We start from the raw sequence: 19,866 nt of genomic DNA on the forward strand, positions 1-19,866 counted from the left end.
GAAACCAAGCACCACACAAGGGCTAACAAGTTCCAGGGCAAGACATACCATGCAAATTCGCCAGCAACACAGGAGCACAGCCCTGAGCTCCAATATACAGGCTGCCCAAAGTCACTCCAAAACCATAGACATCTCATAACTCATTACTGGACACTTCATTGCACTCCAGAGAGAAGAAATCCAGCTCCACCCACCAGAACACCGACACAAGCTTCCCTAACCAAGAAACCTTGACAAGCCACCTGTACAAACCCATACACAGTGAGGAAATGCCACAATAAAGAGAACTCCACAAACTGCCAGAATACAGAAAGGACACCCCAAACTCGGCAATTTAAACAAGATGAAGAGACAGAGGAATACCCAGCAGGTAAAGGAACAGGATAAATGCCCACCAAACCAAATAAAAGAGGAAGAGATAGGGAATCTACCTGATAAAGAATTCCAAATAATGATAGTGAAATTGATCCAAAATCTTGAAATCAAAATGGAATCACAGATAAATAGCCTGGAGACAAGGTTTGAGAAGATGCAAGAAAGGTTTAACAAGGACCTAGAAGAAATAAAAAAGAGTCAATATATAATGAATACTGCAATAAATGAGATCAAAAACACTCTGGAGGCAACAAAGAGTAGAATAACAGAGGCAGAAGATAGGATTAGTGAATTAGAAGATAGAATGGTAGAAATAAATGAATCAGAGAGGAAAAAAGAAAAACGAATTAAAAGAAATGAGGACAATCTCAGAGACCTCCAGGACAATATTAAATGCTACAACATTTGAATCATAGGGGTCCCAGAAGAAGAAGACAAAAAGAGAGACCATGAGAAAATACTTGAGGAGATAATAGTTGAAAACTTCCCTAAAATGGGGAAGGAAATCATCACTCAAGTCCAAGAAACCCAGAGAGTCCCAAACAGGATAACCCCAAGACAGAACACCTCAGGACACATATTAATCAAATTAACAAAGATCAAACACAAAGAACAAATATTAAAAGCAGCAAGGGAAAAACAACAAATAACACACAAGGGAATTCCCATAAGGATAACAGCTGATCTTTCAATAGAAACTCTTCAAGCCAGGAGGGAATGGCAAGACATATTTAAAGCAATGAAAGAAAATAACCTAGCCCAGATTATTGTACCCAGCAAGGATCTCATTTAAAAATGAAGGAGAAATAAAAAGTTTTACAGACAAGCAAAAGCTGAGAGAATTCAGCACCACCAAACCAGCTCTCCAACAAATACTAAAGGATATTCTCTAGACAGGAAACACAAAAAGGGTGTATAAATTCGAACCCAAAACAATAAAGTAAATGGCAATGGGATCATACTTATCAATAATTATCTTAAACGTAAATGGGTTGAATGCCCCAACCAAAAGAGAAAGACTGGCTGAATGGATACAAAAACAAGGCCCCTACATATGTTGTCTACAAGAGACCCACCTCAAAACAGGGGCCACATACAGACTGAGAGTGAAGAGCTGGAAAAAGATTTTCCATGTAAATAGGGACCAAAAGAAAGCAGGAGTAGCAATACTCATATCAGATAAAATAGACTTTAAAACAAAGGCTGTGAAAAGAGACAAAGAAGGTCACAATCACTAAGGCATACAGTTTTCTATTTTAAGCTATTTTTTGATAATGGAATTTTGTTTTATGACGAGAATATTTGGGGTTTTCTTGTTGAGAAACTAAACTTTTCATGGGGCTGATCCACAGATATGAGTGGTTCTTGGATAACTTTGTATTTAAAACCATGTTATTTTTTAAAAAAACCCTTGGGTACTTAACAGTTAAGTTACCAAACCCAAAACTACAATGAGAATCCAAAAGTGTTATTTTTGAAACATAGAAAGCATTTTTATATTCAGAAAATTTTTTAATCCTAAAAGTTCTGTATATTTGTACCTTCTATATTTTCCAAGCAAGAGTTCAACTCATTAAGGTACGGAAATGAGTCAGTTACTGTAAGTTAACATGGGGAATAAAGGCACATTTTTTAAATACATCTATGAGAATAATCAGATTCACTGTTTTTTTTTTTTTCAGTATTATTCATAAACCCAAATGTGTTTGATTTTTTTTTTTTTGGTTGAAAATGAAGTGAAAACAGTTGCATAAGATGGTTTTAAGCACTTTTTTTGGTTGCAAACAAATCTGTTTTTAATATATATGTTGCTTTATAGGTGAAACAGTACGTAACAGCAGACATATTGAAAGTGTTTTGGAAGGGATCAGGGGTAAGAGTACAGAGGATGACTAGGAGGAGATTACATGCAGAGGAAGCGCAGGACGGTAAATGCAAGTTGCCTTGGTCTTTACAAAGCATGCAGTGTCACTTGCACTCACACTGAGCCGCCGGCGGAGCGGGGTTCGGGAAGAGTGGGTGACCCCCCCCCCCCCACCACACACACCGTAGGCACCCCCCGGGAGACTCAGGGCCTGTCACGGGTAACAGCTCCCTCTGTTTCCTTGAAGTTCTTCCACCTACAACTCTTTCTTTAAAAACAAAAACAAAAACAAATCAGGTTTATATTATTATTAAAAGAAGCTGTGAAGAGGCTTTGTTTTCTTTTGGCTGAAAGAAGGGAAGAGTTTGTTAATAGTCTCACCTCTTCTTCCCAAACCACAGCCCAGACCTGTGGGGCCATGGGAGATGACTGTGGTGTCCAGGATGTCCCGGGGTTTCCTCGCCTCACTCCTCTAGCTTCACCCCTGCGGGCGTCTCGGGCTCCCCCTCCTCTGAGCCCCCCAGACCCCTTTTAGGCCCCTCCCCGTGGGCAGGGGGATTGCGAAGGGCTCGTCCCTCGGGGCCAAGGAGGTGATGGAGGACTGCCCGCACGTTTAGCTGAGGAGCCCTCTCTTCCTTCCGGAGGCCGCTTCTCCAACCCGTCAAGCTTCCCAAACGTCAAACCCAGGGTTAATTTCCCCCAGTGAACAGTATCCGAGGGACGGTTCCGATGCCCGGGTTCACTCCTAAAGCGGTTCTGCTCACTGTTTTCACCACTGAGTCTGTGGTTAGCTGTGAGACTGGGTATCCTTCAAACAGCGTGTCCCTGCCTAACTCTGTCCCAGAAACCAACTGCTTAAGAGGAAATGCAGACGGCATCAATGAAAGTGAATATTGAAAGTGGGCCTCTTTCTCACTTGGTAACAAAGAATTGATTTTAAGTCTGAAATGATTTTAAAGAACAATAGACCCAAGTGTGGATGTTCAGAGCGTGCTCCCCAGGAGAATGGATTCAGAGTTTTTTTATTGCAGTGGTTCCCATCTTCACACCAGGTAAAGGACAGGTGTGTTTCTGACACTTTTTTCTTCCATTGGTACTTTTTTTTTTTTTTTAATGCTTTTCTGTCAGGTTTAAACATTTTGAAGTGTCCCATTGACAAGAACATATTGTAAAACAAAAATTTTAAAGAGTAATATATGGTATGTTTGTGTTCCTGTTATAATTTGATTATAAGAAAATTATGAGGGCTAAATTACACTGTATAAAATGTCACTCTTAAAACTCACATGTTTGACATAGCTTCTAAGACCCATGTAATTTTTTTGTGTCCCTTTTGAATTTTTAAACTTTTGATGAACAGTTAGAGAATATGAAAGTATTTCTGAATAAAAATAAATCTACAAAAAAAAAAAAGAAGGTCACTACATAATGATCAAAGGATCAATCCAAGAAGAAGATATAACAATTATAAATATATATGCACCCAAAATAGGAGCACTGCAATATGTAAGACAAATGCTAACAAGTATGAAAGGAGAAATTAACAATAACACAATAATAGTGGGAGACTTTAATACCCCACTCACACCTATGGATAGATCAACTAAACAGAAAATTAACAAGGAAACACAAACTTTAAACGATACAGTAGACCAGTTAGACCTAATTGATATCTATAGGACATTTTATCCCAAAACAATGAATTTCACCTTTTTCTCAAGCGCACACGGAACCTTCTCCAGGATAGATCACATCCTGGGCCATAAATCTAGCCTTGGTAAATTCAAAAAAATTGAAAGCATTCCAAGCATCTTTTCTGACCACAATGCAGTAAGATTAGATTTCAATTACAGGAGAAAATATATTAAAAATTCCAACATATGGAAGCTGAACAACACGCTGCTGAATAACCAACAAATCACAGAAGAAATCAAAAAAGAAATCAAAATTTGCATAGAAACGAATGAAAATGAAAACACAACAACCCCAAACCTGTGGGACACTATAAAAGCAGTCCTAAGGGGAAAGTTCATAGCAATACAGGCATACCTCAAGAAACAAGAAAAAAGTCAAATAAATAACCTAACGCTATACATAACTAGAAAAGGAAGAAATGAAGAACCCCAGGGTTAGTAGAAGGAAAGAAATCTTAAAAATTAGAGCAGAAATAAATGCAAAAGAAACAAAAGAGACCATAGCAAAAATCAACAAAGCCAAAAGCTGGTTCTTTGAAAGGATAAATAAAATTGACAAACCATTAGCCAGACTCATCAAGAAACAAAGGGAGAAAAATCAAATCAATAAAATTAGAAATGAAAATGGAGAGATCACAACAGACAACACAGAAATACAAAGGATCATAAGAGACTACTATCAGCAATTATATGCCAATAAAATGGACAACGTGGAAGAAATGGACAAATTCTTAGAAAAGTACAACTTTCCAAAGCTGAATCAGGAAGAAATAGAAAATCTTAGCAGACCCATCACAAGCACGGAAATTGAAACTGTAATCAGAAATCTTCCAGCAAACAAAAGCCCAGGTCTAGACGGCTTCACAGCTGAATTCTACCAAAAATTTAGAGAAGAGCTAACAGCTATCCTACTCAAACTCTTCCATAAAATTGCAGAGGAAGGTAAACTTCCAAACTCATTCTATGAGGCCACCATCACCCTAATCCCAAAACCTGACAAAGATGCGACAATAAAAGAAAACTACAGGCCAATATCACTGATGAACATAGATGCAAAAATCCTTAACAAAATTCTAGCAATCAGAATCCAACAACACATTAAAAAGATCATACACCATGACCAAGTGGGCTTTATCCCAGGGATGCAAGGATTCTTCAATATCTGCAAATCAATCAAGGTAATACACCACAGTAACAAATTGACAAATAAAAACCATAGGATTATCTCCATAGATGCAGAGAAAGCCTTTGACAAAATTCAACATCCATTTATGATAAAAACTCTCCAGAAAGCAGGAATAGAAGGAACATACCTCAACATAATAAAAGCTATATATGACAAACCCACAGCAAACATTATCCTCAATGGTGAAAAATTGAAAGCATTTCCTCTAAAGTCAGGAACAAGACAAGGGTGCCCACTTTCACCACTACTATTCAACATAGTTTTGGAAGTTTTGGCCACAGCAATCAGAGCAGAAAAAGAAATAAAAGAAATCCAAATTGGAAAAGAAGAAGTAAAACTCTCACTGTTTGCAGATAACACGATCCTCTACATAGAAAACCCTAAAGACTCCACCAGAAAATTACTAGAGCTAATCAATGAATATAGTAAAGTTGCAGGATATAAAATCAACACACAGAAATCCCTTGCATTCCTATACACTAATAATGAGAAAATAGAAAGAGAAAGTAAGGAAACAATTCCATTCACCATTGCAACGAAAAGAATAAAATACTTAGGAATATGTCTACCTAAAGAAACTAAAGACCTATATATGGAAAACTATAAAACACGGGTGAAAGAAATCAAAGAGGACACTAATAGATGGAGAAATATACCATGTTCATGGATTGGAAGAATCAATATAGTGAAAATGAGTATACTACCCAAAGCAATTTATAGATTCAATGCAATCCCTATCAAGCTACCAACAATATTCTTCACAGAGCTAGAACAAATAATTTCACAATTTGTATGGAAATACAAAAAACCTCGAATAGCCAAAGCTATCTTGAGAAAGAAGAATGGAACTGGAGTAATCAACCTGCCTGACTTCAGGCTCTACTACAAAGCCACAGTCATCAAGACAGTATGGTACTGGCACAAAGACAGAAATATAGATCAACGGAACAAAACAGAAAGCCCAGAGATAAATCCACGCACATATGGGCACCGTATCTTTGAAAAAGGAGGCAAGAATATACAATGGATTAAAGACAATCTCTTTAACAAGTGGTGCTGGGAAAATTGATCAACCACCTGTAAAAGAATGAAATTAGAACACTTTCTAACACCATACACAAAAAAAACTCAAAATGGATTAAAGATCTAAACGTTAGACCAGAAACTATAAAACTCCTAGATGAGAACATAGGCAAAACACTCTCCGACATACATCACAGCAGGATCCTCTATGACCCACCTCCCAGAATATTGGAAATAAAAGCAAAAATAAACAAATGGGACCTAATTAAACTTAAAAGCTTCTGCACAACAAAGGAAACTATAAGCAAGGTGATAAGACAGCCTTCAGAATGGGAGAAAATAATAGCAAATGAAGCAACTGACAAACAACTAATCTCAAAAATATACAAGCAACTCCTACAGCTCAATTCCAGAAAAATAAATGACCCAATCAAAAAATGGGCCAAAGAACTAAATAGACATTTCTCCAAAGAAGACATACAGATGGCTAACAAACACATGAAAAGATGCTCAACATCACTCATTATCAGATCAGATCAGATCAGATCAGTCGGTCAGTCGTGTCCGACTCTTTGCCACCCCATGAATCGCAGCACGCCAGGCCTCCCTGTTCATCACCAACTCCCGGACTTCACTCAGACTCACGTCCATCGAGTCAGTGATGCCATCCAGCCATCTCATCCTCTGTCGTCCCCTTCTCCTCCTGCCCCTAATCCCTCCCAGCATCAGAGTCTTTTCCAATGAGTCAACTCTTCGCATGAGGTGGCCAAAGTACTGGAGTTTCAGCTTTAGCATCATTCCTTCCAAAGAAATCCCAGGGCTGATCTCCTTCAGAATGGACTGGTTGGATCTCCTTGCAGTCCAGGGGACTCTCAAGAGTCTTCTCCAACACCACAGTTCAAAAGCATCAATTCTTCGGCGCTCAGCCTTCTTCACACTCCAACTCTCACATCCATACATGACCACAGGAAAAACCATAGCCTTGACTAGACGAACCTTTGTTGGCAAAGTAATGTCTCTGCTTTTGAATTTGCTATCTAGGTTGATCATAACTTTCCTTCCAAGGAGTAAGCGTCTTTTAATTTCATGGCTGCAGTCATCATCTGCAGTGATTTTGGAGCCCAGAAAAATGAAGTCTGACACTGTTTCCACTGTTTCCCCATCTATTTCCCATGAAGTGATGGGACCAGATGCCATGATCTTTGTTTTCTGAATGTTGAGCTTTAAGCCAGCTTTTTCACTCTCCACTTTCATCAAGAGGCTTTTTAGTTCCTCTTCACTTTCTGCCATAAGGGTGGTGTCATCTGCATATCTGAGGTTATTGCTATTTCTCCTGGCAATCTTGATTCCAGCTTGTGTTTCTTCCAGTCCAGCATTTCTCATGATGTACTCTGCATATAAGTTAAATAAACAGGGTGACAATATACAGCCTTGACGAACTCCTTTTCCTATTTGGAACTAGTCTGTTGTTCCATGTCCAGTTCTAACTGTTGCTTCCTGACCTGCATACAAATTTCTCAAGAGGCAGATCAGGTGGTCTGGTATTCCCATCTCTTTCAGAATTTTCCACAGTTTATTGTGATCCACACAGTCAAAGGCTTTGGCATAGTCAATAAAGCAGAAATAGATGCTTTTCTGGAACTCTCTTGCTTTTTCCATGATCCAGCGGATGTTGGCAATTTGATCTCTGGTTCCTCTGCCTTTTCTAAAAGCAGCTTGAACATCTGGAAGTTCACGGTTCACATATTGCTGAAGCCTGGCTTGGAGAATTTTGAGCATTACTTTACTAGCGTGTGAGATGAGTGCAACTGTGTGGTAGTTTGAGCATTCTTTGGCATTACCTTTATTTGGGATTGGAATGAAAACTGACCTTTTGCAGTCCTGTGGCCACTGCTGAGTTTTCCAAATTTGCTGGCATATTAAGTGCAGCACTTTCACAGCATCATCTTTCAGGATTTCGAATAGCTCAACTGGAATTCCATCACCTCCACTAGCTTCGTTCATAGTGATGCTTTCTAAGGCCCACTTGACTTCACATTCCAGGATGTCTGGCTCTAGGTCAGTGATCACACCATCGTAATCATCTGGGTCGTGAAGATTTTTTTTGTACAGTTCTTCTGTGTATTCTTGCCTTCTCTTCTTAATATCTTCTGCTACTGTTAGGCCCATACCATTTCTGTCCTTTATCGAGCCCATCTTTGCATGAAATGTTCCTTTGGTATCTCTGATTTTCTTGAAGAGATCCCTAGTCTTTCCCATTCTGTTGTTTTCCTCTATTTCTTTGCATTGATCGCTGAAGAAGGCTTTCTTATCTCTCCTTGCTAATCTTTGGAACTCGGCATTCAGATATTTATATCTTTCCTTTTCTCCTTTGCTTTTTGCTTCTCTTCTTTTCACAGCTATTTGTAAGGGCTCCCCAGACAGCCATTTTGCTTTTTTGCATTTCTTTTCCATGGGGATGGTCTTGATTCCTGTGTTCTGTACAATGTCACGAACCTCATTCCATAGTTCATCAGGCACTCTATCTATCAGATCTAGGCCCTTAAATCTATTTCTCACTTCCACTGTATAATCATAAGGGATTTGATTTAGGTCATACCTGAATGGTCTAGTGGTTTTCCCCACTTTCTTCAATTTAAGTCTGAATTTGGCAATAAGGAGTTCATGATCTGAGCCACAATCAGCTCCTGGTCTTGTTTTTGCTGAGTCTATAGAGCTTCTCCATCTTTGGCTGCAAAAAATATAATCAATCTTATTTTGCTGTTGACCATCTGGTGATGTCCATGTAGAGTCTTCTCTTGTGTTGTTGGACCAGTGCACTTTCTTGGCAAAACTCTATTAGTCTTTGCCTTGCTGCATTCTGTATTCCAAGGCGAAATTTGCCTGTTACTCCAGGTGTTTCTTGACTTCTTACTTTTGCATTCCAGTCCCCTATAATGAAAAGGACATCTTTTTTGGGTGTTAGTTCTGAAAGGTCTTGTAGGTCTTCATAGAACCATTCAACTTCAGCTTCTTCAGCGTTACTGGTTGGGGCATAGACTTGGATTACTGTGATATTGAATGGTTTGCCTTGGAAACGAACAGAGATCATTCTGTCGTTTTTGAGATTGCATCCTAGCACTGCATTTCAGACTCTTTTGTTGACCATGATGGCCATTCCATTTCTTCTGAGGGATTCCTGCCTGCAGTAGTAGATATAATGGTCATCTGAGTTAAATTCACCCATTCCAGTCCATTTCAGTTCGCTGATTCCTAGAATGTCAACATTCACTCTTGCCATCTCTTGTTTGACCACTTCCAATTTGCCTTCATTCATGGACCTGACATTCCAGGTTCCTATTCAATATTGCTCTTTACACCATCGGACCTTACTTCTATCACCAGTCACATCCACAGCTGGGTATTCTTTTTGCTTTGGCTCCATCCCTTCATTCTTTCTGGAGTTATTTCTCCACTGATCTCCAGTAGCATATTGGGCACCTACTGACCTGGAGAGTTTCTCTTTCAGTATCCTATCATTTTGCCTTTTCATACTGTTCATGGGGTTCTCAAGGCAAGAATACTGAAATGGTTTGCCATTCCCTTCTCCAGTGGACCACATTCGGTCAGATCTCTCCACCATAACCTGCCGTTCTTGGGTTGCCCCACAGGCATGGCTTAGTTTCATTGAGTTAGACAAGGCTGTGGTCCTAGTGTGATTAGATTGACTAGTTTTCTGTGAGTATGGTTTCAGTGTGTCTGCCCACTGATGCCCTCTTGCAACACCTACCGTCTTACTTGGGTTTCTCTTACCTTGGGCGTGGGGTATTCTCTTCACAGCTGCTCCAGCAAAGCGCAGCCATTGTTCCTTACCTTGGACGAGGGGTATCTCCTCACCGCAGCCCTTCCTTTCCTTCAACGTGGGATAGCTCCTCTAGGCCCTCCTGTGCCTGTGCAGCCATGGCTCCTTGGACGTGGGGTTGGTCCTCCCAGCCACCGCCCCTGGCCTCGGGCGTGGGGTTGCTCCTCCTGGCCACCGCCCTTGACCTCAGGCGTGGGAGCGTGGGGTAGCTCCTCCTGCCCATCGCCCCTGGCCTTGGGCTTAGGGGCGTGGGGTATCCCCTCTTGCCCACCGCCCCTGATCTCGGACGCGGGGTAACTTCTCTCGGCTGTCCCCCCTGACCGCTGATGCGGGGTAACTCCTCTCGGCTGTTCCTGCACCGTCACAGCCTGGTACTCTCGGCTGCTGCCCCTGACCACGGACGTGGGGTAACTCCTCTTTTCACTCATTATCAGAGAAATGCAAATCAAAACCACTATGAGGTATCATTTCACGCCAGTCAGAATGGCTGTGATCCAAAAGTCTACAAATAATAAATGCTGGAGAGGGTGTGGAGAAAAGGGAACCCTCTTACACTGTTGGTGGGAATGCAAACTAGTACAGCCACTATGGAGAACAGTGTGGAGATTCCTTAAAAAACTGGAAATAGAACTGCCTTATGATCCAGCAATCCCACTGCTGGGCATACACACTGAGGAAACCAGAATGGAAAGAGACATGTGTACCCCAATGTTCATTGCAGCACTGTTTATAATAGCCAGGACATGGAAGCAACCTAGATGTCCATCAGCAGATGAATGGATAAGAAAGCAGTGGTACATATACACAATGGAGTATTACTCAGCCATGAAAAAGAATACACTTGAATCAGTTCTAATGAGGTGGATGAAACTGGAGCCTATTATACAGAGTGAAGTAAGCCAGAAAGAAAAATACCAATACAGTATACTAACGCGTATATATGGAATTTAGAAAGATGGTAACAATAACCCTGTGTACGAGACAGCAAAAGAGACACTGATGTGTAGAACAGTCTTGTGGACTCTGTGGGAGAGGGAGAGGGTGGGAATGATTTGGGAGAATGGCATTGAAACATGTATAATATCATATATGAAATGAGTCACCAGTCCAGGTTCGATGCACGATACTGGATGCTTGGGACTGGTGCACTGGGACCACCCAGAGAGATGGTATGCGGAGGGAGGAGGGAGGAGGGTTCAGAATGGGGAACACATGTATACCTGTGGCAGATTCATTTTGATATATGGCAAAACCAATACAATATTGTAAAGTTAAAAAATAAAATTAAATTAAAAAAATTAAAAAAAAAAAGAAAATCAAATTTTGCCCTGTTAATTGCTGAAAGCATTTGACTTAAAAAAAGGTATCAATTAGCTAAATGATGTCCTCAAAACTAGTTCTTTATATTTAAGATACTTTCTTTTAAAAGTCTAGAATAGTACCATTCAGTCATTCAATAAACATTAGTTGAGCATCTATTAGTCAAGGCTATGGTTTTTCCAGTGGTCATGTATGGATGTGAGAGTTGGACTGTGAAGAAAGCTGAGCGCCGAAGAATTGATGCTTTTGAACTGTGGTGTTGGAGAAGACTCTTGAGAGTTCCTTGGACTGCAAGGAGATCCAACCAGTCCATTCTAAAGGAGATCAGTCCTGGGTGTTCATTGGAAGGACTGATGTTGAAGCTGAAACTCCAATACTTTGGCCACCTGATGCAAAGAGCTGACTCATTGGAAAAGACCCTAATGCTGGGAGGGATTGGGGGCAGGAGGAGAAGGGGATGACAGAGGATGAGATGGCTGGATGGCATCACCGACTCAATGGACATGAGTTTGAGTGAACTCTGGAAGTTGGTGATGGACAGGGAGGCCTGGCGTGCTGCGATTCATGGGGTCACAAAGAGTTGGACACGACTGAGGGACTGAACTGAACTGAACTGAGCATCTATTAACTTATAGAGAGCAGAAATACAGAGCTTATACACAGGAACAGGCCTCACTCCAATCTTGGGCCTTGGCAGGGACTCAGCAGATGCCTGCAGCCTGTAGGAGCCTTGGAGAGCATGCCCAGATGTGGAAGGATTGGATGATAAGGAAAAGAGAAACTGTTCACAGACTTTTAGATGTTAAAGGAGGAGCACATTTTTCTGTGTTTCCAGTGTTCTTATCCTGGTCTGCAGCCTGGACTCAGCTGCACCAAAGCTCCATGTGCAATAGATCATCCGTTCATAGAGTTCAAGTCTGAGCAACCACACAGGCTTTGAACTATGAGGGCCATCCCAGTGGCACTAATCTTGGATTTAAGAGGCTTAAGAATGACCACCCACATGAGCTCAATAGCTCTGGAGTTGGTCATTACATCAACTCTGAGCAGAGGTGGATTAATCATGAAGCTAATGAAGCTTCACTTTCACAGCCTCTCCTTACACCAGCCCCTTCCAAGTCCCATGAGGGAAGCCCTAGGGCTGTGCTCACAAGGATATAGGTTTTGAAACAGCCATTTTCTTGAGATGAGGAAAAAAATATTCAGCAAAATCATTTCTTAACCAAAGATGAAGTAGTTTATTAAGGGCTGCTGCTGCTGCTGCTAAGTCGCTTCAGTCGTGTCCGACTCTATGCGACCCCATAGACAGCAGCTCACCAGGCTCCCCCATCCCTGGGATTCTCCAGGCAAGAACACTGGAGTGGGTTGCCATTTCCTTCTCCAACGCATGAAAGTGAGAAGTGAAAGTGAAGTCACTCAGTCGTGTCCCACTCTTAGCGACCCCATGGACTGCAGCCTACCAGGGTCCTCCGTCCATGGGATTTTCCAGGCAAGAGTACTGGAGTGGGGTGCCATTGCCTTCTCCGTTATTAAGTGCATGGAGCACTAAATCCAGGAATCAGATTTGTTCAGGAAATCAAGAAAAGACTTAGGGGGCTTAGAAAGTACATGTTGCCTTTTCATTAGTACAGGATTGGTGGAAGGTAAAAACAGGATCAGAGATGATGAACTGACTAACTCAGAGGAAAGAAGAGCTGTTTAAGGATGAAGGTCAAGATGCTAAGAGACAAATTCGGGAAACTGAGCCTGACTGTCAGCACAGAGTGATGTAAAGGGAACAGGAGATATACCAGGGGTGGGTGCTCTTAAACAGGACTTAGATCTAGTTGTTGGTCAATCAGAAATGGTGACTGAGAAACAACCAAGCCCAACAGAGGAAACAAGGTGAGACCTGAGGGAGCAGCTTGGGATGAAGACACAGAAGGAAGGGGAGATCCAGGAAAGTACCTGCTTCATGTGACAGATTCTGTCTTCTTTTCAAGTCTTCTTTCTCCTTTGTATCCATCAGAAGAGACTCTGCTCTGCTGCTGGATAAAGTGACCCCCAAATCTCACACATACACACATATACACACACACAGACAGAAATGCACACATACACACACACTCATATACAGACACACGCACACTCATCACAACCTACAGATGTTTGTGGTCAGTGAGGCTCTTGCACATGCACCATCTGGAACATGCAGCCTCTGGGGCAGGAAAAAGAGACAGACTAGAGAGTCACATCTGGGCTTTTCCTGCCTCCACTCAGAAGTGACACAGGTGACACCACCCATGTTTCATTGGCCACAATGAGTCACCGGGGAGTAGAAATACAGCTATTTGACGAGTATTACTGTCTATCCACGTCCTTCAGTAGAACTCCTGAGAGCAGTGCTGTCAGTTTTTTCTCTCCTTGGAGAAGCTTCTGAGGTACAGCTTTGTGCAGAGATTGAACGTGATCTGACCCTTCAGAGTGGGCTTGAAGGCATTTTCTATTTGGATCCTTTGGCTGGTGTGCCTCTGACTCCTTACTCCATCTCAGTCTGTGCCAAGTGGGATTAGTCAGATTTGTGCCCCCACCTCCCTTTCCCACTCAGTATCACTAACTGCATAGTGATTTTCAGCATTTGTTCATGTGTTCATTTCTTATCCAATGTTTGTTATACTCCTTCTATGTGTCTTTACTTGACCTTATAGAGATATTGAAGAACAAGACACAATACTTGCTCTCAAGAAGCCCCCACTTTAGAGACAATAAGAAAGTTTTTACAGATTGAAGAGACACAGCAGTAATTTTGAGCTGGAGGAATTAGAAAGAGTTCACGGAGGTGACAACTCTGTGCATCTAAAAACAGGGAAAGATACACATATTTTCTTTCTGTAGTGGGCTTGAAAATGTGCCTCTAGAATTCAATATGCATAAGTGTAATATTCACTATTTTTATAACTGATTTCATCTTGTGCAGTAGCAAGTGGTGTTTGCATGGATTGAAAGTTCCACAAAGTTAACACAGACTCTCCCATTTAAAATTGCAGACTCTCCCATTTAAAATTTGTCCCCCAAGTTAGCTTGGGTTTATGGTAATAATTATCTTGTCAACTCTAGTTGAAGCTCCCTGCTGAGACTGATTTTCTCTATTTAAGGAGACATCTTCTTGTCTCTCCTCCCCCAGATGGTGTCTGGGGTGGGAGGGTTTCTTACTTCCCAACAGCAGTGCGGAAGGGTCCTTGGTCTGCATGCCCTCCATTTAGAATCTGCTTGTCTTTGATTTAGTAGCTTTGATTGCTCTGGTCTCTGGGTATCTGAAGCTGCACTATGGAGGAATGAATGAGGTCAATTCAGTGCCACGCTCTCTGTTAGATGTTGCTGGATATAGACTGTAAAGGGCTGAAGAGAGATAATGGGCTGGACCTCAGCCAGCTCATGACCAAGCTCATCACATGCCCTTGTGATGAAGTGGTCTTTAGTAAAGAAGCCTTTACCAACCTTGGTCTCATCCATACAAGGAACACAGATGGTGAGGTGGGTCTCCAAAACTTTGGTGTAACAAATCAATTAATTGTTTCCTTTTAAAGTTGTATAGTTATTTTTTAATCCAAAAATATTTTGTATATTAGTCACTCTGATTGGTCCTGAAAATGTCCCTCTACCAAGGATATTTAATTATTAATTTTCCCAGCAAAGAGATTACTTAACCTCTGAAACCTCCATATTTTCATGGTGATTTGGGCATAATAATGGTACATATTGTATTGCTTTACAATCCATAAGATGAAATAAACAGTCTAAGTTAAAGAACAGGATTCTTCCTGCTCTTTACTTCTGCACTTCTAATTCAATACAGAAGCTGTTAAACTAAATTTTTTTATAACAGAATTTCTTCCTGTTACAGTTATGTGTGGTTTGAACTGAAAATATGCCAAAAGATAAGTATATAAACATCTGGACCACATGGCCATATCTGATTAAGACCAGATCAGGAGGCTTCATGGTGTTCACCTGTCAGTGTGCTGAGGTCTGTCTTCTTATCTTCGGATATACAACGATGCAGCATTTTTGTTTAGAACTGGCTCTCTCAGCACTGCTCTTGGAATGGGGCTAGCCTTGTTTCTGGTATTGCAATTGACTGCATTCATTGCAGAAAAGTGTAGAAGTGAACCATACATAGCTTATACCATTTAATCATATTGAAATATTACAACAATTGACACAACTTGCATTGTGCTGTTAAGTCTTCATATCAAGTTAAATTATATCTCAAAAGATTTCTTTTGATTGAAATGATTTGTGTAAAATACCTGGCTGACGTTCATTCATTCAGGTATACAAGAGACACCATTTAGGATTTTTAATTAGCAGGCATTGGGGATAAGGAGGTGAATTAGACACAGAACTTTACCAGGTCCATTTATAAAGTAAAATTAGCAAGTAAACAACTTAGTTCATGAGGTTCACAGTTGGTAAGGTCGAGGTTCATGAGCAGTAGAACCTCTCTCTGGGGCACAGAGAGAAGGGGCAATGTGTGGAAGACTCACAACTCTGGCCCCAATCACCATCACAGCATGTGGTTCCTGGGAGAGTTCTGACAGCTCCAGTCAAGGCTCCAGGTAACAGAATTGAATTCCTGTTCTGGAGTCCTGGGGTTCCTGGGATGGGATGGAGAGAGGGGCCCTAATATTGTTTCTCCACCAAGATGATGTACTACTGTTGACTAGTTATATCTCTTACTAATGCCAACTCATTTAATTCTAACCAAAACTCTGTCATCTATACACAAGCATAACTCTTCTTTTACAGACAAAGCCACTATACAGAGAGTGTAAGGACCCTGTTCAAGGTCACACACATGGTATGTGGCTGAGCTCTGAGTCAGGCCAGGCAGACTGATTCCTGAGCCTGTTCTCCTGACCCCTGAAGTTCACGTGGACACAGCTGGGTTAGTGTCCTCCCTAAAGCTTCCCTCCTTCAAATCTTGGATGAGATTAGACACTGAGATTTCCTTATGTGTCAGAGAAGACAAACCTTCATCAGAGGGTGAGTTGGTCCATGCTGACCCTGGATCCCCAGCTCTGGGGTAGAGGGTGCTGCCTGGGCACAGCCTGCCTGCACTGGCTGAGCCCCTCCTTCCAGCCCACTCCATCTTTATAATGGGGTATGGAGTCCCTAACAGTATGTTACCTATGAGGTCTCAATCCTGAGGTGAGACCATGTGCACCTGGTTCACTAAACACATCCCTGTGTCATCCTGTGGGAGGAATGACTGGACTCCAGGAAGCACGTCCTGTGTTCTAGGTGTTTGTCTGGTGGTTTCTGGTGATGCTGCAGAGTCCATAACTGGTTAAGGAATGGTGACTCTGGGTCCCAGGGGGAGTAGAGCATCGACTCTAGTGACTGAGCAGATCCTGTTCCTACCCTAGCACCTGAGTTTATATTCTGGTTCTGACATTTATAATCGGTTATTATCACCACTGCATTAAGCATCCAGAAGGAGATGGGGTTCATGTACAGATGGGGGCTTGGAAGTCAGAGGAACACAGGAAAAGTAAGTGTTATAAAATAACAGGTTAATATTAACATATTTAGAGGGAGAAAAGCATGTGTTCAATTGACTTTTCTCCCTTTTCATTTACCTGAGTCTCAAGTAGGAAGGATGGGTATGGCAGGACAGAGAAGCTGTGTCTGCTGACCGGGATGAGGGGTCCTTCCAGTGGGGGATGTGACAGGCCTGTGGACTGGCCCACAGCTTCCCTCCGTGTTGGCTTCATTAAGACCTTCGTGTGTGGGTGGGGAAGGGTGTGACACCATCTCTGAGCTCTGGTGGGGACTCTGGGGCGTTTGTGTCCCAGATGAGTCCTTCCCAAGTTTGTGCTGAAATGATGCGAGTCAGGGTGAGGGGGCCTCACGGTGGGTTTGTGTGGACCAGAAGGTGTATCTTGGGAATCTTGAGCCTGAGGGAGTATGAGGAATGAGGTCAGTATGTTAGTGACCTTGACTTTCAATGGGGGAGCTCTGTCTTGCCTCCTTACTGCCCTTCTCAGTCTCTATATGCATCCCTGGGCTACTTTCTGGAGAGCATCTGGGGGCTTCTCTGACCAGTGGGACACAACAAGGCAGCAATGGCCACACTGCACATCAGTCCCTCCTGCTTGGCTCTGTGCCCCCAATCCACCTGGAATTCCATTCTTGCCACCAGCTTTCCTCTTGAACTCAGAATGAATGAACCCTCTTCTCTTTTTTGCTTCATTTGCCTCTTCTTTGCCCCTTGCCTGCAGCCACTGTGCAGCAGAATACTTTCTATTTACCCTCCTCTCTGGGGGCAGTTCCCTTAAATAATATTTTGCATCTTCTTTAGTTATGGCTAATAACACAGGTGGGTTCTGAATCCTATCAAACCAAACTCTCCCTTTCCAAAGGTGGAAATCGTGAAGTTTAGAAAATGTTAATCTTTCTAAGCTACATAATTTCTTCTAGAGATCCCCACTCCTATTTTGGAGGGCTAGGGTTGAATGATGACCACTACTTTCTCTTTGTTTCCTGTAACAGCAATCTCTTTCTCTCCTGAAGCATCATTTGTTGACTAGGTGAAAGGGGTATTTCACATAAAATGAAATGCAATAAAAGGAAAGGGATTTAGCATATGTGAAAATCCCTTATAGGGCTTCCCAGGTGGTTCAGCAATAAAGAACCTCCCTGTCAATGCAGGAGACACAGGAGATGTGGATTTGATCCTTGGGTCTAGAGGAACCCCTCGAGAAGGAAATGGCAATCCACTCTAGTATTTTTGCTTGGGAAAGCCTATGAACAGAGGAGCCTGGCGGGTTACATCCCAGGGGTCACAAAGAGTAGGACACAACTGAGCATAAATATACCTTCTCCAGGATCCAGTCTCCAGATCAGTCTGAGAAGAGAAGAAAGACCTGCAGACTCATCCCCTCAACTTAATGGTTTCCGCCTCACCCTCTCCATGGTTACCTGTGAATTCCTGCAATCCTTGTCCTCATTTTCTTCTGGCCTGACAAATATTCTTGTATTTCAAACCTTCTTCTAGTACTTGGCTTCCACCCTGAGCTCAGTACTTGGAAGATCAGTGCTTGATTCCACTAGAGTTATTCCCTGTGGGCCAATCGATTCCACAACCTGACTGAAAAATCTCACAGTCCTTGGGGATCGGCCAGGGTGATCAGAGGAAAGAAAGGTACTCATAGTTTTCTACGCCAGTCCTGATTATGGGGCCCGGCTCTCAGGACCACGGAAGCAGGAGGTCCAAGGACCGTGTTGCTCATATAAGGAGATGTTGAAGATGCAGAAGCTCATTGGTGTCTGAGCTTCAGAAAGTGGCAGATGCAGCCTCCGATAGTGCCTGAAATGGTGAAAGGTGTCGCTATTGGCTCTCAGGAGGGAGGGTGTAAGGGGTGGTCTATATAAACCCCGGTCGGCACCCTGACGCCTCCTCACAGGCTGATCCTGCAGTTGGGACTGTGACCTTGAGGACGTGGGGTCAGGATGGCTCTGGGCAGACACCTCTCCCTGTGGGGACTCTGTGTCCTCCTCCTCAGCACCGTGGTGGGTGGTCAAGGTAAGAGCTGCCCCTCTTTCCTGGGTCCATAGCAGGGAGTGCAGGCCTTGATGAAGGGAAAGGTGTCTAGAGTTGTGGAGCTGCAGTCTTAGTGTTTTTCACCGAAAAGGAAGCGCTCCGGCTGTGAATACTGGTCCATCTCCTGTGGGGGATCCACTGGTCATAGTGGCAGATTCTACAGAGCAGTGAGTTTTGGTCTGGACAGAGCTGGGTCAGCCTGAGTCCCCTCGGCTGTCTCACTTGTCCTCTGGGAGCTTCTAGGGTTCCAGTGGCTCCCAGTGTGTGCAAGTTCCAGCGACTGACCCCAGCTGGGACTCTGGGCTGTTCCCACATGCTCCACGTGCCTGGTGTGTGAGCACTGCCCCTGGGTCCCCGTGTTTCCTGTGTCTGTGCCCCTGTAGGCTTTGTGCTTGTGTTTGTGTGTGTGTGTGTATGTGTGCAGGTGAGGACTGTGTGAGAGTGTGTGTGTGTGACGGTATGAGGAGTGTGTGTGTGTGTGAGTGTGTGATGAGTGTGTGAGGGTGTATGTGTGTGTGGGGAGTTTATGTATTTGTGTGTGTGAGGGTGTGAAGAGTGTGTATGTGTGTGTGTGGAGTATGTGAGCAGTGTGTGAGTGGTGTATGAGGGTGTGTGAGGAGTATGTGAGGGTGAGTGAGGGTGTGTGAGGAGTGTTTGAGTAGCGTGGGAGATTGTGTGTATTTGTGTGAGAATATGTATGTGTATGTGGGAGTGTGTGAGGCTGTGTGTGTAAGGGGGATGGAGCCTGTCTGTGTGAGAGGAACGGGGCTGCAGAGCATGGACTGAGTCCATTGGCCTGTGAAGCACACAGGGTGTCCACAGGGCTGGGTGTCATGGCCACTCCTTGTAACTGGATCAGAGATAATCGTGCACCTGCCTGCCTCTCTCTGGCTCCTCTCCCCCATCTGCCGGGCTCCCCTCTGCTTGTTGACATGTCTGCCCAGCACTGGGCTCTGTGAGAGGCTCTGCTTGCTGGCC

At 42.9% G+C, this 19,866-nt stretch overlaps 2 protein-coding genes and 1 long non-coding RNA gene across 3 annotated transcripts in view; 2 read left to right on the forward strand and 1 right to left on the reverse strand.

Moving 5' to 3' along the window:
- The window catches only part of LOC102402808 (antigen WC1.1), a gene marked incomplete in the record, with an annotated part of 1,152,186 nt that overhangs the window by 917,120 nt on the left and 215,200 nt on the right, over positions 1 to 19,866 (forward strand).
- Positions 2,157 to 3,659, reverse strand: LOC123333193. The gene is made up of 2 exons (XR_006550371.2): positions 2,621 to 3,659; positions 2,157 to 2,507 (listed from the first exon to the last, which is right to left on the reverse strand). It is a non-coding gene; the product is annotated as an uncharacterized LOC123333193 (long non-coding RNA).
- Positions 18,623 to 19,866, forward strand: part of LOC112584726 (antigen WC1.1) — a 62,744-nt gene continuing 61,500 nt past the window's right edge. Inside the window, exon 1 of the mRNA XM_045165272.1 lies at positions 18,623 to 18,870. Coding sequence (XP_045021207.1) covers positions 18,798 to 18,870 — 73 coding nt within the window. The 5' untranslated portion in view covers positions 18,623 to 18,797. The remainder of the gene's footprint in view (positions 18,871 to 19,866) is intronic.

The sequence above is a fragment of the Bubalus bubalis genome, chromosome 4 (genome assembly GCF_019923935.1).
Source record: "Bubalus bubalis isolate 160015118507 breed Murrah chromosome 4, NDDB_SH_1, whole genome shotgun sequence".
NCBI lineage: Eukaryota > Metazoa > Chordata > Mammalia > Artiodactyla > Bovidae > Bubalus > Bubalus bubalis.